The following is a 23,115-nucleotide window of genomic DNA, read 5'->3' as shown; positions in this document are numbered from 1 at the left end:
AAAACAAAACCCCAGATTTCAGTTGCCTAAGTAGTTCATGAAATCTCAGTTAAAGTTGCCACAAGGGTTGTTAAAGGTTAACCAGTAAACATCACCCTAAATGGACAAGGCTTACTGGTTACGGTTAACTGGTGGGGTCTGGAGTAGCCCTCTGCCAACAGCAGGCACGGGGCTAATCCAGCCCTATGGGACTCGCCATGGGTGGGTCGTGCTCTAGCCCAGCTGGAGCAGCCCAGATCTCAAGAACGCCCTGGGCGCCCTGTGGGTCGGGGGTGTGCTTCAACCCAGCTGAAGCAGCCCTGGGCTACAGAAGCCTTGGAAACCCTGCAGGCACAGGTGTTCCAGCCCAGCTGGAGCAGCCCCTCCAGCCTTGCCCCCCCAGTGTAATCAGTTACACTTAATGTTTAACCAATTGACTAATTAAAACAGAATTTTACATCCCTCATTGGGATGAGAAATACTTCAAATGGCCCCAGGTCAAAAAATAGTCCCCTTGTCTTAGAATCATAGAACAATAGAGCTGGAAGAGACCTAAAAAAGCCGGAGTCCAGCCCCCTGCTCTAAGCAGGACCAAACCCACCAGATCATCCCTGCCAGGGCTTTGTCGAGGCAAGACAAACACCTACAGGGCTGACAAGTATCGGAGGGGTAGCCATGTTAGTCTGGATCTGTAACAGCAACGAAGGGTCCTGTGGCACCTTATAGACTAACAGAAAAGTTTTGAGCATGAGCTTTCGTGAGCACAGACTCACTTCATCAGATGCTCACGAAAGCTCGTGCTCAAAACTTTTCTGTTAGTCTATAAGGTGCCACAGGACCCTTCATTGCTGCTGCAGGGATGGAGACTCCACTACTTCCCTGGGTAGACCATTCCAATGCTTCACCACCCTCCTCACGAAAAAGTTTTTCCTGATGTTCAACCTGAACCTTTCCAACCGAAACTTGAGACCATTGTTCCGTGTTCTGCCATCCACGACCACTGTAAACAGCCTCTCTCCAGCCTCTTTGCAGCCTCCCTTCAGTAAGTTGAAGGCTGTTGTCAAGCCCCCCCTCAGTCTTCTCTTCTGCAGACCAAACAGTCCCAATTCCCTCAACCTTTCTTCATAAGTCATATGCTCCAGCCCCCTAATTATTTTGGTCACCCTCGGCTGGACCCTCTCCAGTGTACCCACATCCTTCCTATAAATGGGGGCCCAGAACTGGACCCAGTACTCCAGATGCGGCCTCACCAAAGCTGTATAAAGAGGAATAATCACTTCTCTGGATCTACTGGCAACGCTCCTCTTGATGCAGCCTAATATGCCATTAGCTTTCTTGGCTACAATGGCACACTGTTGACTTATGTCCAGCTTCTCGTCCACTACACCGCTCAGATCCTTTTCTGCAAAACTACTACCGAGCCAGTCAGACTCCAGTCTGTAACAATGCTTGGGATTCTTCCGGCCCAACTGCAGGACTCTGCACTTGCCCTTATTGAACCTCATCCGATTTCTTGCAGCCCAGTCTTCCAATTTGCCTAAGGCAGTCTGGACCCTGTCCCTACCCTCCAGAGTATCTACCTCTCCCCCTAGCTTAGTGTCATCTGCAAACTTGGGTGAGAGGTTGGATTGCACCCTCAGCACGTCATTGATAAATATGTTGAGCAGAACAGGACCCAGAACCAAACCTTGGGGCACTTCACTAGAAACAGACAGCCATCCCGACATCGAGCCGTTGATCACTACCCTCTGGGCCTGACCTTCTAGCCAGCTTTCAGTTCATCTTAACATCCATTTATCCAATCCACATTCCTGTAACTTGCCGACAAGAATATTGTGGGAGACCATATCAAAAGCTTTGCTAAAGTCCAGATAAATCACATCCATTGATTTTCCCCTATCCACAGAGCCATCTTCATTTGCCCCAGCCTGACTGACTGTGTCTAATAAAGAACATTCACAATCCTGGCTCTATTCTCTTCAGCTAATGTGCTGAAAAAAACAAAAAACAAACACACACACACACTTTGAAGCTGTTTAGGCCTTACTACTTGCCTTCATCCAAGGCCTGCCTTTCTTTGCTTACCAGATGGACAGAAGGACGGTTTGACCTCCTTTCTTTAAAAGAAATTGATCTTTGTCTTAGAGATGATCAGGTTTGGAGGAGACCTCAGGAGGTCATCTAGTCTAACCCCTTCCCAAACAAGGAACAATGCCAATTTATCATCCCAGCCAGGGTTTTGTCAAGCCCAGCCTTAAAAACTTCTGAGGGTGGAGATTCTACCACCTCCCGAGGTAACTCATTCCAGTGCTTCCACCATCTCAGTGAAATAGCTTCTCACTGAGATTTTTAACATAGGTCTCCCTAATGCAACTTGGGAGACCACCACTTCTAGTTCTGTCATCTGCCACCACTGAACAGCCTGGCTCCCTTCTCTTTGAAAGCTCCCTTCAGGTAGACGAAGGCTGCTTTCAAAACTTTCCTTACTTGTCTCTTCTGCAGACTAAATAAGCCCAGTTCCCTAAGCTTCTCCTCATAGTGTCATATGGTCCAGCCCCCTAATCATTTTCATTGCACCCCACTGGACCCTTCTCAATTTGTCCACATTCTTTCTGTAGTGGGAGACCCAACAGAGGATACAATGCTCCAGATGTGGCTTCATCAATGCAGAATAAAAAGAAATAATCACTTTAATGACTGTTAAACCAATTAAATTAACTGCTATGGTTTCAGCACAGCAAGGAACTGAGATCTGTCCCTGCCATGCGACTCTGAGCAATAAAATGCCATTAAACCAATTAAATTAGGTCCTATTGTTTCAGCCAGGCAGGCAAAGAGAGGCAGGTGGCAGCAGTGTGAGCCACAAACGGCTTTTTAAAAAGCCACATGTGGCTCGGAGCCACCCAGCTGCCTTTTAAAAAGGGGAGTGCTGCCAGCAGTGTGGGCTGGATAAAAATGCTCTCTGGGTTGGATTCTGGCCTGCAGGCCATGGGTTGGACCCCCGCTCCAGTCTAATCATTAATACTTCTCAGTTAGAATGACCAGATAGCAAGTATGAAAATTTGGGACCCTTGATTTTTTTGGGGGGTGGGTATAAGAGTGTGTGTGTGTGTATATATAAAGACAAAACTCCTTATATTGGCATGTCTGGTCATGTTACTCTCAGATTAACAGTTCAAAGCAACAGAAGGAAGCCATGGGGGAGCCTGTAACTCAGGAGTCTATTACTCAAATTGCCTCAATTTTGGAATTCTAGTGCCCTAATAAAACATGCCAAATTTCAAAGCAATGTGCCCATTGCTACCCATTCAGATTTTAAAGCACTTACAAGAGTTGATCTTTAAAGCATATAAAATAGTGGAAACGGAAACACTTTAGCTCTTCTCCTATAATGGTGCACGTGCAGTGTAAAAATGTACTTTTCCCCTCAATACCTGGTCTGCGATTGGGTCCTCACTGAGGAAGGTTAATGGGAGAGTGTCTCCCACTGACCTCCCTTACTCATCGCGATAGTGAGGAGTACTGGGGGTCGACTGCCAACCCCGATAGGTCAATTTTGTGCATTCCTACCAGGGAGCAGATCAATCTTCCAGGTAATGGAGACCTGGCCTCAGGAACAGGGCATCTGGCACAGCCAAATCTCCCTGTTGGCTTGTCTCTACTACTGTCACTTCAGCTATGGGAGGGGTGTGCAAAGTAGGGGGCGGGCCCCCTTGAGGAGGGTATGAAATTTTTTAAGGGGGTGCAGCACAATTGGCAGTTGGGTGTCATGCTCATCCATCCCATTGAAAATGTTGAAAAACACTACTATTTGTATGTGTGTGTATTCATACTCAAATACTGATTGATAAAGATTTTACATACTTAGTTTCTTACATGTGCCAAAAGCGTTTTTTTCATATGAACATAACTGACATTTCCATCAGTTTGGATTACATTAGACAGGTTGGGGGGCCCCTGCTAAATGCAGGGATGAAAAGTGGGGCTGAATGTAAAAAGTTTGTTAACCCCTGATTTATGGCACTGCAGCCAGACAGCAAGTATGAAAAATCAGTGACCAGAGAGCAAGTGAGAAAAAAAATCATTCTTGGGAGTGGGGAGAGTAATGCAGTGTGCATGGTAATAGGATCCTAGGTAAAACAAAGCCCTTAATAGCTGAGATGGTCCCAGTAAAATTAGGATATCTGGCCACCTGGTAGTGCTAGAGTGTAGATCTTACAAGAAGAATGGAAGTGCTTTCCTACTGCTGTAGAAATCTACCTCTTGAGATGCCACCACTAGGACTGACCTACATTTTAGGTCTACGCCAAGCAAGTGTTAATGGCTGGACAAAAGTGAAGTCTACAGCCTCTTTCAGGCACACACACAAGCATCCTTACACCCACTGTTGCTCCATGCAGCTTCAGACAGGCCAAGATTCTTGAAATTGGGTCACTGGCGTACACCACCAGATGCAGTCAGAGTTCAAGAACAGAAAAGACAACCAAATCATCTAGACTGACCAGCTGTACCTGACAGAGCAACTGCAACCCCCATACCTGCACATGAAACTCAATAACTCAAGTAAAACCAGATTCTAGACTATTAGGTATCATAGGCAGAGACTAGAATGGGTCAAAGTGCCCCAGTGCCTGAGAACACTACAATCAAAGGGAAATGATGATGTGAGATAGACCCAGACAATCCTGGCAAGCATCCCACACTCACACACAGAACAGGAAAGAGAAAAAAATCCACAGAATTGCTATTTTTCAAAACCTGATTACCATCTAAATAGCCATTTGTGAATACTGGTGGTATATTTCAGTAGCAGCTACCACATGACTGGATTTTCCCAGTAAGAGTATTAGTTAATGATCAACTTCTTGGGGTAAAGATGGGGAAAACCCTCATGAATGCACACACCTTCCATACCCTGTAGATGGTTCAGGCCATCAACACCATAATCTAACAGAGGGTCATCTGTCTGGGAGACCTGGATGCGGCCATTGGCAGCTTTACAGCACTTGGGTTCCCAGACTGGTTGGGACCCATATTTCAATCCATGCCCCGGAACACAGCAGAAGCCAGTATATAAACAAAAGGGGGTACCTCCAGCAGGCCCCCCCCCATACTGTCCCCTCCCTGTCACTACTCCTGCACACGCCCCCTCCCTATCACCTCCTGAGCACATGGCACATTGTTGTTTGACAACATAATTTTGTCTTAATAACCATGTATAAATATAAACAACTGGGAATAGAACTATACACAGTGCAGAAGGGGGGCAAACTATTTAAAGCGGGGCAGGGCACATGGCAGCATCTCAACTGGGGGAGGGGGGTTTACTGTAAGGCAGGGGTGGAAGGCCTTGAGTGCCTTTGGCCATGGGATCCCCTCCCACCCCAGGTTTGGGTCCCCGGCGGTGCTGGGATGTGGCAGGGAGGGCCGGGAGGTAGGGCCATGGCAGTGCAACTTGATAGCAGCCTTCAGCTTCCTGAAAGGGGACTCTAAAGAGGATGGGGAGAGACAGTTTTCAGTGGTGACAGATGGCAGAACAAGGATCAACGGTCTGACATTACAGAGGGAGAGGTGTAGGTTAGATATTAGGAAAAACTATTTCACCAGGAGGGTGGTGAAGCACTAGAATGCATTCCCGAAAGAGGTGGTGGAATCTCCATTCCTAGAGGTTTTTAAGTCCCAGCTTGACATATTCATGGCTGGGATGATTTAATTAAGGTTGATCCTGCTTTAGGCAGGGGCCTCGACCAGATGACCCCCGAGGTGTCTTCCAGCCCTAGAATTCTATGAAAGTGTAATTAAAAATTTACTTACAGTTAAAATGCAGTTTATGAGAGCTCTGGATGATAGAATATCAGCTAGAAAGAGTTTATTGTAAATACTATACAGCCCCCATATAAATGACTCTCTCTCATTGCACTGATCATACCTTCTTCCCAGGCAAATACACTCAGTAGAAACATGATATCGGGAGTCCCTTAGAGACCTTTTCCATTCAGCTTATGCAGAACATCATGTCCTGTTTCATCCAGTTCTGACATCCAAAACACTCAGTTCAATTCTAGATTTCATGACTTATGGTTCTTTATTTGGGATACAGGAAAGCTACACTGAGTTGATCAGATACAAGCTCAGGGTGTGCGTATAGAGCACACATACCACACATCCAAAATTGCACAGATAACTTCTCCTTTACAGACAACTTACCCTTTACATTGCACTTGCTACACATTCATTACATATTTTTGGCTTGGCTTGGATACTGAGCAAGAAACAACCCCCCGTACAGCATGCACTGTTTGTGTGCAATCTGACCTTTACAATCCAGGTTTCTCTTATCCAGAGTTCTTAGCCTAAAGATGTGCTGTTTATCTTAACTAGTACAGAGATCCTGACTCCAGGATACTGTTTGTCAAGCTTCTATTTACAACTTAACCTTTCATTCACATTCCCTGTTATTCCCACTATAAAATGAGGCAAATTACCTATTTCAAGCCAGGACTACACAATCACAGTAATCATTGCCAAAGGACACTTGCATGTACTCTGAAGATTCTCTTGCCACTTTCTCTTCACACTTCCTTTCTGTCCCTCTGCAGAGCAAAGGAGATCAAAACCAAATTGGGTACACTCCTTCAGAAGCCTGACTCCACTATTGACCTGATCATCCCCTACCTGGAGAAGCCAGCCAAGGGCCAAAAGTGAGTATTTCACCATTTATCATTGTTAGTTGTGTCAGATACTGGCGATATGAGTCATTAACCATGTTCCCTCAAATCTTTTCCATCCATGTGTGTAATAATTTTTGTGTGGACTGAGGCACGTGCAAATCTGCACCACCAGTAAAACTGGGGAGGAAGGGGGAAAAACCTAGCTGTGGACACTGCTAACCAGCTGGACATCACTGGAACCTCTCCTGAGTACTCTCACAAGAGCACTACAAGGAGCACTAGTCATTAGAACTGAGTGGAACAACCCATCATCTTGATTGACTCAAGAAGCATTTAGCATTTTTTTGGGACAGAGGGTTGGAGGGAGGCAAACTTCTCGCTTGATACTTTTCTCTTAATTTTTCAAATCAGTTGTCTAATCTAAGCACAATGTCCTGGCCAGTTCCCTGAGGGGTAATTTCATGTTCCTCACCATGTCTACTGCAGTTCCAGCTGGATGTGGTGTTCTCCTCAACTTCCTTTCTTAAACAGCAACTGGGTTTCAGCAAATAGCTCTAGCCTCAGTCTAGCTGTTGTTCACACTGGGCAAAGGGCTGTGCTGCTTGTAAAATCAAAGGGGTCGCGGTTGTAATTGTCTGTCACAGCTAATAAATAATGCACAAAAAAGACATCTGGAGAAAGCTACTGTTAGGGATGAATTTTTCCATTCTCTTTTCCCCTTCTTTGTCGCTCAAGATTTCTGCAATACTTTTGGATTTGGACAAAACTTTATCAAAATATTTGATTTTTAGACTAGGGTAGCCCTCAAAAGCCCCAGTCTGGGGAAGAGAACTTTGGGCTGCTGCCTCAAAAGCTCTAAAAAAAGGTTGCAGTTCCATGGGAAAGTCATGAGGCACAGGAAAAAAGTTATTGTTGTGTTGATATTTAAAAAGGCTAAGTGATTAACTAGAGGCCCATCAGCTGGACGTCAACAGGAAAAATATGGCAACTGATGTGGGACACAGTAGAAAGAAGTAATGGTTGGCAGCATAACTAATGCCGATCAATTAGGTTTTTACAAAAAAAACATGATTTTATTTTATTTTAAAAGAGGATTTCAAATTTGATTGATACAGGTAAGTATGTTGAAAAAGTTGAAAAGTAATTTGTTGTCCAATTAAACAACATACCAGGTAAAAATAGCAGCACTAAAAGAATCAATGTAGCAGATATTAACTAGTTTAAAAACTTGCTGACAGAACTCAAAAAGTGACTGTAAAGTAATGAATCAGACAAAGTGAGTATTTCTCTAAAGGTCCTGTAGGAATCTGTTCTCAAGCCAACATGAACCAATATTTTAGCAATGATCTGGATGAAAAGGTGAGATCTTCGCTGTTCAAATTTTCAGAGGACACAAAAAAAATTGGTGGAGTGATAAGTAATGATGGGAACAGGTGAGTTCTACAGACAAACCTGGATCTCTTGAAAAGGTGCGGGTCATTGGAACATCATGGCTGCATCTACACAGAACTGTGCTGCCAGCAGCATGATGCAAACGAGTGGTCTTGAAATGCAAATGGGGGCTCATTGGCATACTAATGTAGCTAATTTGCATAGTTGCATGGGATCACTCTGCCGGTGGAGGCTGCTGCTGGCAGAAAACAAGCTACATAGACTTGGTTCCGCTGGCGAAAACCCCCTTTGTCGGCAGCCCCTTACGATTGATTTTGCAGGCATTTACAAGCCTCCGAAAGCAGTGACTGTGAAAAGGCCACAGGACTTCACAATGGAAACCAAGTGAGTGCCTAATGGAACATTGTGGCTCAAGAAAAATCAAACTGATTTTCGGATGTATGAAAAACGGTCTACTGAGTAAAAGCAAGGAGGTAGTATTACTTCTGGGTATAGTATTGGCAAGACCATTACTGAATATCATATCCAGTTCAGGTGCCCACATTTAAAACAAATGTGGAAAACTGGAAAGAACTACAAGAACAAGTTGAGGTCTTGAAAACCTGCCTCTCTGCGAAAGGCTGAACTACCTTAGCGAAGAGAAGATTAAGAGATGCTAACTTGATAAATACCATTCTAGCAGGGAATGATGGAGCATGTTCAAAGGCCTATAGTACAGTCAAGGCAAACAGATTTTCTCCCAGACGTTGAAAGACAATCTACTCCTTCAGTATTCTAATATTGCCAAATTTCATATTCTGACAAACTCCAGAACACATGGTATTTACAAAAAATCAAGGCTGTGTTTTTTTTAAAAAAATAATAGGGATTTTCCCTAGCACTTTCCTAATTTTGTACAAGAACTTAAAATTTTTAGCCCAAAATATTAATATTTAAGATAAAATATCAATGACTAAAAACAGAAGCTTAAAGTAGAAACACTCAGGGCTCCTTCACCATGGCTGTCCCTGCAGTACTGCTTTAAAAATGGTCTGCAAAGTCTTCTGGGACCCTTTGTGTGCGCGCGCATGATGTAATTGTAATTCATTGTTATTGTTATGCATTGTTAATACCTATTCATAATATAGGTTGAACCTCTTTAATCCGGAACTCTCTCGTCCAGCAACAGCTGTAGTCCAGCAGGATTTTAGTTAGGTGGACGACCACTTATCATGGGTGTGGTGGTGTCTGGCAGTCCCATAAAGTTGTTTCCAGCCACCAGGCCTGGCTCTCAGTGTTATGTGCTGTTATTTAGCTGTAATTTATCCCTAAAAGTCTAAGAGCCCAGTAAAAAGTGGAAGTGTTGGTAATGTGCTAGACAATATTGGCCTCCTGTGGTCCAGCAAATTTTCTTGTTCAGCACTGGCCAGGTCCTGAGGGTGCCCGATGAGAGAAGTTCAACCAGTAGTTTCAGAGAAAGCAAGTAAAAGGATTCAAGCTATTGTCTTACACTGCCTTACTCACTGTCTCCAGGCCAAGGCACTTTCAATTTGACTTTTATATCCTCAAAAATCTAAGATATAATCAGTATTCATCTTGAACGTAATTGATACCTCCTCAAACCACTAGCTGTTCCTGAATTCAGACCATGGGGAGCTTGGGCAAGAATACTTTTATGCTGAGGAGTGGTAGATGAACTAGAATGGGTCTCGAGGTGATCATGAAGCACAAGAGTTCATCAACAACATTAATAAAGGTGTATAGCTAGGAGCGGGGTGTGTAGGAATAGATATGGATATGGCCCCTTTTCATCTTGAGAGAGGGTGGTTAGCAGTGGCAGTGAGGATCTATGGGCAGCATCTGAGTCTGCAGCTTCTCTCATGGTTTATGCATCCAATGTTGGATTTGCAAGGTTGATTGCAATAACCACGTCAGCTTGTCTATTTCCAAATTCTTGAGTCAGTCAGAGTTTTTCCTTCTAAGATGAAGTTATTTTGTGTTACTTGCACATACACTATTGAAGGACGATGTGCCTGTTATGGCAATTGTCACCAGGTATTTCGAGATGATGATGTAGATTCCCAAAAGTTTGGATTGGTGTTGAATTTCTTAATGGCATTTTTGCATATATCCTTAAATCTTAGCTTTGGTCCTCCTCTTGTTCTTGACTAACATGACAGTTCACCAAAGCAGATTTCTTTGGGAAGACATTTGTCAGCCATTCTCCTCATATGACCAAGCCATTGTAGTCTTCTGCTGTTGAGGACTGCTATAAGGCTGGATATGCCAGATTTTGACAGGACATCTGCATTTGAAACTTTATCGTGCAAGTTGATAGTCATAATACTGTGGAGGCCGTGAAGATATAATCTGTTCAATTTTTTCTCCTGGTTCGAGTAGGTGGTCTATGTCTCAGATCCCTATAGCAGGATGCTCAATACACGTCTGGTAAATTAGTATCTTTGTTGTCACTATCAGTTTAGGATTGTTCCATGCTCATTTCACAAGTCTGCCAAAAATTGTAGCTGCCTTCCCAGTTTGCATGTTTGGTTCTTTGTCCATGGATAGGTTTGTGGTGACAGCAGATCCAAGGTAACAGATTTGTTGTTGTGCAGGAATAAAAGCAAAAAGATAAACCCTATGGGACCCACAAAGGACTAGATGGGAAACCAGAAAAACAGGTAACTATTAATACATCATTTTGTCTTTCATTTACCTTTAAAAACAAAAAAGCAGTCCAGTAGCACTTTAAAGACTAACAAAATAACTTATTAGGTGATTAGCTTTTGTGGGACAGACCCACTTCTTCAGATCATAGCCATACCAGAACAGACTCAATATTTAAAGGCACAGAGAACCAAAAATATTATCAAGGTGAGCAAATCAGATAGCAGAGGGGCAGAAGGTAGAGGTGGAGTCAAGAATTAGATTAAGCCAAGTATGCACAAGAGCCCCTATAATTACCTAAAAAATTCCCATCCCAGTTCAAACCATGTGTTAATGTGTCAAACTTGAATATAAAATAGAGTTCAGCAGCCTCTCTTTCCAATCTGTTGTGAAAATTCCTCTTCAGCAAGGCACAAACCTTCAGGTCATTAACAGAATGGCCCACTCCATTCAAATGCTAGCTGACCAGATCAGGAGTGTTTTTATGTCTGTTTTGTGCCCATTAATTCTTTGTCTAAAAGACTTTATTACCTTTGTTCCTGGTGTGAGCTCTGGTAGATGCCAGTGCCTGCAGATCAACGATATGAATCAACACCTCCCTTATCTCTGAAGAACACAGACTGACATCTATACCAGAGGCACATCAGCTTCAGTAACTGGAACACAACAAACCCATTAGTATCTGATTCTCTTAGGAAAACCAATGGCCTCCTTCAGGGGCAGATGAATCCCTCTTGGCTGAATCAATCCAATTAATTTAAAACCTGGCAGACTCTGCAGATGTGCCTTCCCAGATTTAATCTGGGTCATGATGTTCTGTGGTTATTGACTATTAGCCTCATTTTAACAGGCTGTTAGGAATATATTGGGCACTGTGGTTCTGGAGTGCCTGGGGTTTTTAATATCAGCATCCATACTTAGGCATTGTCACATGAGGATAAAGAGAAAAAGACAGGATAGCCACAAAAATGGTTCTGTGCTTGACAGACCTATCTGGAGTCCCTGTTCTGTGCATGGAGATAATTGTTTCATTTTCCACCTCAGCATTTACTCCTGCCTGCTACTGGGGTAATATTTACTGTTATATGGGGCTTGACCTCATGATAGTGAAAGTGCCCCTTACACTGTTGTGAGAGACCTTGGGGTCTGACCAGATTGTAACTGGGAGATAATTACATTGTATTGCCAGGTATGTGCATTGGAATGGACATGATTTTGACACTGACAGATCAGGTGCCCCTAAATCACAACTGAACACTAACGAACACATAGCTGGAACCAGTCTGGCTCATCTGTGTTTGAGCATTGTTGAACTAGGTAGTAGTGTTGTAAAAATATGCTTAGTGTTTAGATTGTACAGAATGCTTGTAGATACTGTATGCATTAATTTCACTCATAACATCTGTATTACATCCCATAAGGTAATATTTGCTGATATTAAGCATAAATTAGACATGAGTGAGGAGTTAACAAATGTGAAACACTACTTTGACAAAGGAGATGGCATCTTTTACCCAACAAAAGAAGGGCCACTAACACCAGATGAAGCATTGTGGAGCATCAGATTTCAAAAGACTGTTGATTGCTCTCCAACATTGCCCCATGGAAAAGAGGCATACAACTGAATTGTTCCTAACAGCTCAACTTGCAACTCAAACCAGAAGAGGAAAAGGAATAAAAAGCCTTCTCCAGAAAAAAAAAAAAAAAAAAATCATCATATTTTATGTTGCTTGGCCTCCACGGGGCAAAGATTATGGAAGCTTGGTCTATGCTACAAAGTTAGGTTGGACGCTTGGCAAGGCTGCTTACATCAGCATAGTGGGGGGGTGTGCACATGCTACCACCATAACTGCCCTATTAAACCGATGTTAGGACCACCTTCCGAGCCTAAAAGTCACCAAAGAGCCACAGCCGAAGTACTTAGATTGATGCAGCATTAAGTGTAGCAATTACATTACTTATGCCAACAGTCCTCCAGCTGCAGTTCCACAGTGCTACATTGTGACTGGATATACCACTGCATTCACATGACACACACTATCATTTTGTACAAGCCATGTCTTTTCAGGCAACATCTGAAAACCCATAATTTGCTGGTCCATATTGTCCTGAAAAATGTGTGCCAACACTACCATTAAAGTCTAAGATTTCCCTGTATTGTATGGTTAATATGTTCCAATCCATACAGCCCTGCCCAAACTGAGATTGGTAAATGGGTCTGTCCTAAACAAAGCAACATGTGCTTTGCTTAACTGTTTATTGCTTAAATGCAAATTATCAAGCAGGAAGGGAACCAGAGAAAGCTCTGGCAGGCAAGAAAAAGCAAGCAGGGAACACCCTTCTAGAAAGGCACTGTCTCCTAAATGTTTTTCAAAAAAGGGGTCTGAAACTATAAAAAGGAGAGCCAAATGTCCCAAGACACCCACCCTCCTTGCCCATTGCATTCACCGCACCTGAAGTAACAAAGGAAGCTTTCATTGGTCTATGGGAGAGGAGGCATTCTGTTACCAGATTTGCCTGTTACTCTGAGGGTGTGCTCATTTACTTAGACTTACGAAGGGGGCAGGGGGAGAAGTGACTAATTCTATTCCTGTGCTGCTTGTGATACTAGTGTTCCTAACGAGATTTACTTCTCCCCTCTGCTAATTCCCTCCCAACAGAGCTATTTTTCCTGATTCTGGGTCCACAGGATTAAGTTCCTTCCACCCTAGACTCAGGTGAGCGTGCACCACACACACACACACACAGCCAGAGTTTGTCTGAGAGGACCAGTTAATCACCACCTACAAGCTGACATCTTATATATCCCTGTACTCAGTGGGCTGGTTGCACAGCACTGCCAAACTGAGGCCCTTATGTGCCTTTGGATTCCGTGGCTGGGTTGCACCCTGATCCTGTACCCTGGTCACATGGTATCATAGAATACTAGGACTGGAAGGGACCTTGAGAGGTCATCGAGTCCAGCCCCATAACCTCATGGCAGGACCAAATACTGTCTAGACCATCCCTGATAGACGTTTATCTAACCTGTTCTTAAGTATCTCCAGAGATGGAGATTCCACAACCTCCCTAGGCAATTTATTCCAGTGTTTGACCACCCTGACAGTTAAGAACTTTTTGCTAATGTCCAACCTAAACCTTCCTTGCTGCAGTTTAAGCCCATTGCTTCTTTTTCTATCCTCAGAGGTCAAGGAGAACAAGTCTCTCTCTGCCTTACGATAGCCTTTTAGATACCTGAAAACCACTATCATGTCTCCACCCCCCAATCCTCGTTTTTCCCCAAACCAAACAAGCCCAGTTCTTTCAGCCTTTCTTTATAGGTCATGTTCTCTAGACTTTTGATCATTCTTGTTGCTCTTTTCTGGACCCTCTCCAATTTCTCCACATCTTTCTTGAAATGTGGCACCCAGAACTGGACACAATACTCCAACTGAGGCCTAACCAGCACAGAGTAGAGCAGAATGACTCGTGTCTTGTTCATAACACACCTGTTAATGCACCCCAGAATCATGTTTACTTTTTTTTTTTTTTTTTTTTTTTTTTTTTTTGCAACAGCATCACACTGTTGACTCATAGTACTTGTTGAGTAGTTGCTGCAGAATGGGGAAACTGATGCACAAACCTCAGGAAGTTGTTTTTTTTTTTTAAATTTTTTTAGCCCTTTAGTGAGCTCCTTTTATTGTTCCCATAGAATATTTGGTAAAGTTCTGAACTGTGCTGGGAATTATTGTTGACCTGTGAAACTAGGAATTAATGTTGTAAAAGTTAGTAATTGTGCTTTGAATAATTGTAGGACTGTGCAATAGGAAGGTAAATATTGTGCCTTGAAAGTAAATATTTTCAAGCTGTATTGTTAGTGCAGGCAAAGATCACTAGTGAAATAAGTGGATTAGGGATGTCTGAGAAAATACCTTTGGTTGCTTGCTTATAGCTACGTCTACACGTGAACCCTACATCAAAGTAGCTTATTTCGATGTAGCGACATCGAAATAGGCTATTTCGACGAATAACGTCTACACGTCCTCCAGGGCTGGCAACGTCGACGTTCAACATCGATGTTGCGCAGCACCACATCGAAATAGGCGCTGAGAGGGAATGTCTACACGCCAAAGTAGCACACATCAAAATAAGGGTGCCAGGCACAGCTGCAGACAGGGTCACAGGGCGGACTCAACAGCAAGCTGCTCCCTTAAAGGGCCCCTCCCAGACACAGTTGCACTAAACAACACAAGATCCACAGAGCCGACAGCTGGTTGCAGACCCTGTGCATGCAGCATGGATCCCCAGCTGCAGCAGCAGCAGCCAGAAGCCCTGGGCTAAGGGCTGCTGCACACGGTGACCATAGAGCCCTGCAGGGGCTGGAGAAAGAGCGTCTCTCAACCCCTCAGCTGATAGCCACCATGGCGGACCCCACTATTTCGATGTTGCGGGACGCGGATCGTCTACACGGTCCCTACTTCGACGTTGAACGTCAAAGTAGGGCGCTATTCCTATTCCCTCATGGGGTTAGCGGCTTCGACATCTTGCCGCCTAACGTCGATGTTAACATCGAAATAGCGCCCAACACGTGTAGCCGTGACGGGCGCTATTTCAAAGTTAGCGCCGCTACTTCGAAGTAGCGTGCACGTATAGACACGGCTTATGACAGGAGAAAGCCAACAGGCTAGAGAGATGGGTAATGAAAGGGAATGCCCCTGGGAAAAGGGCCAGGGATAGCTTTAAAGGTGAGGAGCCCCTGCTTGAAGCAAGTTTGAGCTTTGAACAATATTGCACTACCACTAAACCACGAGGTCATGCAAAAGATGCAGAGGCTGCATGGGCATTGTTTTATGCATGTCTGGACATGCTTGAAATGGTAAAGGGCAGGCAGGAACTGGACCTGGAGAAAAAACAGAACAGCATTGTATGGATTTATAGCAGAATAACTTAAAATGGCAACTTTACCTAGAAATAGGCAAGAGAAAAGGGATCAAGCCAACAAGGATGCAGAACAGTACAGAAGACTTGTCCCACACTAAAAGGTTGTTAGAGGAAGCACGGGCAGCAACTCACTTCCTAGCAGAGGAAAATAAGGAAGCTAAGGCAGCAGCAAGCCATCAGAAGTGTGCGGCAGAGGTTAGTAAATTACATGCCCAATTTAGTGCTCATAGAATCATAGGAAAAGACCATCCCAGAGCCAGTACAGGCCATTACATTCACAAACAATGATTCCCACTCTGCTAGTCGCCCTCCCAATTATGTTCCCCTGGCTCCCATAGCCCTGGGCAGTTCAGACTCAAGGAGAGCCTTAGAAATATGATATGGATGGAGCTGGTAAAGTTAGAGGAAGTATGAAGAAATATGATCACCAGTCCCTCAGCATTCTAACTAAATGCTTTGTCTCAGGTTATTCGGAGAACTGAGTTAATGTAGGGAACTCCACCCCATCCCCACTGCCCCAGTGAGGCCTGAGTCCACAACACTACACAGGTTCAGCTCAGTGAGTGTAGAGGAGAAACCCAGGCAGCTCCTGTCTGGCAGAGCATTCGCTTGCAAGTAGACAGACTATGGGGCAAACAGAATACTGTGCTCATGAGCGTAATGAGAAGGGGACCTTAGGGGTGCCATTCCTCTGAACATTTCAGCTGACTGTGGATCTAGCTAATGGTATATTATGGAGGTTAGAAGAGGGGCCTGCAGAGATCTCAGCCATACATCACTGTGCTGCTATAAAAACACCCCTAAGCACCTAACACCCTAGCCTCCCTTAGTGATTCATGGGAACAAGAATTTCCCAGTGTATGAACTAAAAATAAGGCAGAGTGTGGGAAAATAGATATTGAAGTTTTAATTGAGGGAAGAGATCCTCCTCCCCAGAGGCAATACAAGGACCCAGCTGTAGCAGTGGAAGACATTACAAATACTCATGGGACCCTCACCCAAGGAAACAGAGGAGATGAGTTTAAAAAGGAGCAAGCTGTTTCACCAGTCTCGTATGGGCTCATCACAGGATTGGAACACACCTGCCCCCTCCCCCTTGTAAAACACCTTAAGTGGCCAGTCATGGGAGGCATGAGGTTTGCAGGTGCCAAACAAAAGGGATTTGCAGTTTGGTTTAAAAATGGGAAACCTGGGCAAAATATGGTTTCATCCCTCACAAATCAAAGAGTGGAAGGATAAACAACCTGACTTGTAAGGAACAGCATAACTGCTTTCTGCTTCCTAATACTCTTTTCATGCTCATTCTGTAATACTAATTCTACACTTTCTCACTGTATACGAGGGGAGTGTGGAATTTGTTCTCTTTCCTGCCTCTTTACAGATCCTGAACACAAGCTACAACTTCCCCCTGTTGCCCCAGCACTCTGCTGGCCCTAAGTATCTAGAGTCTGATGCTACCAAGTTCTATGCTGGACCTGCGATCCTCCTGAACCAATGGAGATGCCTGCCCAGAGAGGCCCAGGAAGTAAAATTACTGAGCCACATGCATGGATTCTACAGAAGTGGGAGCAACTCCTAACCCTGCAGCATCGCTATCAGTTTCATGCTATTGGCAACTCTTCAGGGTGCCCCTTGGGAAACTATGGCTAATTGTACATGTTGCCCCTGGAGAGTCATTCGAGTTTTGTCATGGAACCAAGCCCACACCAGACTCCATCCCCTTCTTCTGTAAGCTGTTGTAAGGATACACCTTAGTGGCCCACCATCCAATGCCAGTAATGTCAGTTTTCCAGATGGTGAGAGGTGCAGAATAGTCCTGACAGCTTGGGGACCAACTATGCTCTTGCATGTCATCATTGTCACTGGCACCCAGACACCTCCATTACCCAGAAAAGAGCTGCAGCTGTCTCTAATCACACCCACCAGCAAGAATATCACATGGTCCCTTGTGAACTGGCCTGTAGTAGGGCACAACCTGATACAGCAAGGTTCCCCAGACTGGGTAGTTCCATTAAAGGGCTCATGCTGTGATAAACTCATGCCAACAATTTGGTTTAAATTCTATGGGCAACTTGGAAGAAAATAACAAATGCTTCTTTCCACAAGCTGGGAATAAGTCTCACTGTGCCTTTGTGTGTGTAAGAACAAGGTGTAATATTGTACTGGTTAATGGACATTGGATTGCACCTACAGTATCTTATATTAATGACTTTTTCTGTAATGTAACCTATACATTGACCAGGGCTATATGGACTGTACAGATCTCTGGGTTTACAGTTACAGTTAAAAATACAGGCCAGAATTCTTGGTGTGAGACTTTGCTTGGGTGGAGCCTCAGCGCAACTGGTCTTTTAAAGATTATGCTTCACCCCACTGTGGTGATCATTGTTTCCAAATTATACTAGTAATTGGTCTGATATGACTAGTTTTCTGGATTCAATGACTGATGTGACAGTTGCAATGGACTGAAGACTAGACTTGCTACCATGGACTAAGCATGTGATGGGGATACTTTCTCAGCGCAAGTATCCCATCAACTGGGGGACTTGTTACCTACCCGCTCTGTGTTTTTGGGGAACCAGAGCATGACTGCCAGTCAGCCCTGTGCTCTTGGGAAACCAGGGAGTGATACTCATGAAAAACAAATCCACTTCTCCCAGGCCTCTACTTAAATCAAAGACAAAGCACTGAAACTGGCAGGATGGACACACCTAAAATCCCACCAACCAGAGCGATTGAATTAAGGAAACAGCCCTAGCCTCAGAACAGAAAGTTCTCTCCATAAATATAATGGATGGACAACAGCTCTCCCAAAGCAGGAACAGCACCAAAGTATGGAATAGCAAAAGCAAAGAAGCACTGCCTGATGGGAAATCCCTGCTCAAGATGCTAATGAGCCCAGGCCTGCTCACACCCAGTCATTTAGACCAATTCTAGTAATGGATCCTAATGATAATTAAAACAATGAAACTGCCTAGCTGCTTTGTGAGCTCCCTCAAGGAACATCGCCCATAAGCAGGCGTGATCTCTCTCTATTGCCTCACCTCAGTTTACTCATAATCAGATCCAGTGCTGTTCTTGGAACTATTGTCCTGTCTCTACAAAAACCACCCACCCTTGCTCAAGAAACTGTTCTGATGCCTGGATGTAAGTTCTACATCTGTTCCATTGAGCCCTGATCATCTCCTGCCTGATCATGCTGGGGCCTCGGCTTGCCTCCTGCACTCTGCTCCCCATTCCCCTGCCCAGCTACCATCTGGGAACCCCAAACAGTGCAAGCTCCATGGAGTGGTGAGCTCTCTCTCTCTTGGCACAGCTGCCTAACCTTGTCTTATGTAATTAGTTACACGGTTTGCTAGCCCTAAAGGCTTATATATATATATATATATATATATATATATATATATATATATATATATATATATATATATATATACACACACACACACACACACACACACACACAAACTATTGTAACTGTTATACATTCACTACCCAGAAATAACTTCCATTGTTAAACTGGTTGCTTCTCTCTTTTCCTTTCCTTCTGGCCCACTCTTCCTCAGGGATGTTGTTTTGGCTTCCCCATTCGCTCTGCAACAACGCTCCTAGTACCCAAGCTAAAAGATCCCTGTGGTGCCTGCCCATGGTCTCCCACAACATTCTTGTCCATAAGTTAAGGAAATATGGTTTGGATCCTTGGAAGATAAGATGGACAGAAAACTGGCTTGATGGTCAGTCCCAACAGGTAGTGGTCAATGGCTCAATATCTGGATGGCGGTAGGTTTCAAGTGGAGTGCCCCAAGGCTCAGCTCTGGGGCTGATGTTATTCAACATCTTTATTAATGACCTAGATGAGGGACTGGATAGCACTGTCAGCAAGTTTGCGGATGACACAAAACTAGGAGGAGAGGTAGTTACATTGGGGGGGTAAAGAGAGAATCCAGAGTGACCTGGATAAATTGGAGGACTGGGCCAAAAGAAATCTGATGCGTTTCAACAAGGAGAAGAGTAGAGTCCTGCACCTGGGGCAGAAGAATCCCAAGCACTGTTATAGGCTGGGGACCGACTGGCTCAGCAGCAGTACGATGGAAAGGGACCTAGGGGTTATGGTGGATGAAAAGCTGGATAGGAGTAAACAGTGTGCCCTTGTAGCCAAGAAGGCTAATGGCATACTAGGGTGCATTAGGAGGAGCATTTCGAGCAGATCTAGAGAAGTAGTTATTCCCCCCATTCGCCACTGGTGAGGCCACATCTTGAGTGTGTGTCCAGTTTTGGGGGGGCCCCCCCCGTATAAAAAGGATGTGGATTTGCTGAAGCAGGTTCACCAGAGGACAAACACAAATGATTAAGGGGCTAGAGCACAAGACCTATGAGGACAGGCTGAGGGATTTGGGCTTGTTGAGTTTACAGAAGAGAAGAGTGAGGGGTGATGTAATAGCAGCCTTCATCTTCCTGAAGGGGAGCTCTAAAGAAGAGGGTGAGAAACTGTTCTCAGTGGTGTCAGATGACAGAACAAGGAGTAATGGTCTGAAGTTAAAGAGGGAGAGGTATAGGTTAGATATCAGGAAAAACTACTTCAGCAGGAGGGTGGTAAAGCATTGGAATGCGCTGCCTAGAGAGGTTGTGGATTCTCCATCCCCTGAGGTTTTTAAATCCTGGCTTGACAAGGTCCTGGCTGGGATGACTTAGTGGGGGTTGATCCTGCTTGATGCAGGGGGCTGGACTAGATGACCTCCTGAGGTCCCTTCCAGCCCTATGATTCTGTGTTACTAGTAAAATGATTGTGCTGTGAAAGTGGGGATTGTGGAGGGCGGCTGAACTGTGGTGGCATATGAAGGTGGCAGCTAAGAGTGCTGTTTAACCCAGCCATTGACTCCAAGGGCACATAAGGGCCACAGCTTGGCACTGCTGTGCAATCCAGCACAATAAGTGCAGGGATACAAAGGCATTAGCTTGTCTTCTTGATAGTCTGTTGTGTCTGATGAGGACATCTTGAGCTTGCACAGGCTCATCAGTTGTGGACTCGCATGTGGCTGAGTAGTCCAAGCCTTGAAGGGCATGGGTGTTCACAGTAGGGGCAAGAGAATGGTCCTGGCTCTGTCAGTGCTGCTGCTGTTGCTTTCCTCCTCTCACGAGCATCAATCAGGTGCATGTGTCGCTGCTCTTCGAAGTTGTCGTACACACATCATATAAGAGCACAGCAGCCTGTTCCATCTTCTGAATGGTGCTCTAGCTGCTTTGGCTTTAATTCAGCATGAGCAGTGTTGGCCTTCATGAAGTCTTAATACCTCTTGCGAGGTATACTTGATTCCTTTTGCCTTCGGAGAGTTCACCATAGAGGAGTTCCTTAGGGATTCTTGACTCCTCCATTCATATGACGTGCCCTGTCCAGCGAAGCTGGGCTTTCAGAATCATGGCTTCAATGCTTGTGGTTCCTGCTCTGTCAAGGACTTCCAGGTTTGTGACTCTGTCCTGCCATCAAATATGCAATATTGACTTCAGGCTGCATGTGTGGAAGTGCTCCAGCAGTTTCACATGTTTTCTGTACAAGGTCCAGGTGTCACATTCATAAAGGAGACTGGTCAGGACTACAGCCTTATACCACTTTCAGTTTAGGGGACTGTCAGATGTTGTGCTGATTCAACATTTGTGCTCTCAGACGTCTTAGTGCCTGGTTGGCCTGGCAGATCCTGGCATTGACTTCCTTGTCAAGGGAGCCATCAGTGACTATCACGCTGCCAAGGTACTTGAACTCGTCCACTGTTTTTAACTCTGTTCCTTCAATAGACATTGAAGCAGGGAGAGCAGCAGATCCTGGAGCAGGCTGAAACAGCACCTCGGTCTTTCCTAGGCTGATGGTCAAACCAAAGAGGTGAGTGGCTTCAGCAGACTTGTTGACGATAAGCTGGGGATCAGATTCTTTGTGTGGTACAAGTGCGCAGTCGTCAGCAAAAAGGGCTTCAAGGATCAGCCTCTCAAGCATCTTGGTTTTAGCATGCAAACGATGAAGTTCAAAAAGTGACCCATGAAGCCTGTACTTTGTGTAGACTCCATGGCCCAGGTCCCTAACTGCATGGCTGAGGACACGTGGAAAAAGAGGTTGAATAAAGCTGGGACCAGTAGGCACCCTTGCTTCACACCATTGGATATTTCAAATGGAGCTGAGGACTCGCCACTCGAAAGGACAAAGCCAGTCATGTCATCGTGGAACAGGCATATGAGGTTACCGAATCTTCTCGGGCAGCTGAATCTTGACAGGATAATCCACAGGGCTTCTCTGTTGATGGTGTCAAACACCTTGGTCAGGTGTATAAAGACAGCATACAGATCCAAGTTCCTCATATTTTTTGAATTTTTTTCCTGATTGTCCGGCTTGGTAAGCACACCTAGCAGCTCTCCATTGCTGAGTGCTCAGCAGTGACCTTTCCAGCTTCCTACAACACTGTGGATACCTCTCAGGACTCTGAGTCACAAGTTCCTGCTGTGAACAGCAAGGAGAAGAAGGTGGATAAGGAAGATGAATAAGGGCAAGTGGGACAGGCAATCCAGCTGTGCAATGATGATCCAGCTGCGCAGCAAGCCAGGACCTATTTTTGACTTCACTGCAGTCTGGCCAGTCATGCCACTTGAGCACAGATGACGCAATATGTGGAAAGGAACTTTGGGTAAGTGTGTAGATAAATTGTTCATTCTGACTTTTCATTAGTTTCCTCATGCTAGTACAACCAGGAGACAGAGTTGCTACTTATCCTGCCCTTCTAGAGTTGGGGGAAAGGATGCTGAGCAGTTTGTTCATGTGCACAGAGATGTCCCTTGAATTCTCCGGGGAAGTGCTCTGCCACCTTCTGTGAAAGGGTTCTAGGACTGGCAGCCTTAGTTTTCATTTCAAAGTAGCATGCTTTCTTATGCACACAGCAATAACATCATGAGGCAGCATTGCAGTACAGGGGCTAGCTGCAGACAGGCCTGGGCAGCTTCAAAAGGGTGTGCTCTCTCCCTCACCAGACAATCACCTTCGTCTGTGAAATGTGAAGCCAGTATTCCATGCTACCACCCTACATCAGGGATGTGCAAACTGGAGTATGGGTGGGGAGGAGTGCAGCATGACATTTTGTAAGGAGAGAATGCAGCACCTCCCCCACTGCAGTTTCTGCTGCATTGTAAGACCTCTGCCACCACCTCAGAGGGTTGGTGATGCAGCAGAAGCTGCAGAAAGGAGGTGGGGAGCTGATCACACTGGGCCAATCAGGGACGGGGGCAGACACACCTGTGGCACTTGCCCCACTGCTGGGCTGAGGCAGCTGGTTCTCGGCGGCAGAGGCCAGGCTGGCTGGGGGGTGTCCTGGTGTGGCCCCATAGTGCTTCCCTCCTCTCCCCAGGAGGAACCACCACTCACCCAGCACCTGAGCCCCACACAGCACATGCTCGCACCTCCATCCTTTCCTGTGGTCCTCCCACAGGTTGGTGAGTGGGGCGGGGGCCCAGCAAATTGCTGGGCCAAAAA

The 23,115-nt window shown here is 45.1% G+C and overlaps 1 protein-coding gene across 1 annotated transcript in view; it reads left to right on the top strand.

The window, feature by feature from the left end:
* Positions 1 to 23,115, top strand: part of RGS5 (regulator of G protein signaling 5) — a 63,636-nt gene that overhangs the window by 9,413 nt on the left and 31,108 nt on the right. The window contains exon 2 of the mRNA XM_075002785.1: positions 6,579 to 6,680. Coding sequence (XP_074858886.1) covers positions 6,579 to 6,680 — 102 coding nt within the window. The remainder of the gene's footprint in view (positions 1 to 6,578; positions 6,681 to 23,115) is intronic.

Source organism: Carettochelys insculpta, chromosome 9, assembly GCF_033958435.1.
Source record: "Carettochelys insculpta isolate YL-2023 chromosome 9, ASM3395843v1, whole genome shotgun sequence".
Lineage (NCBI taxonomy): Eukaryota > Metazoa > Chordata > Testudines > Carettochelyidae > Carettochelys > Carettochelys insculpta.
This window is presented reverse-complemented; position numbering and strand designations above follow the sequence as displayed.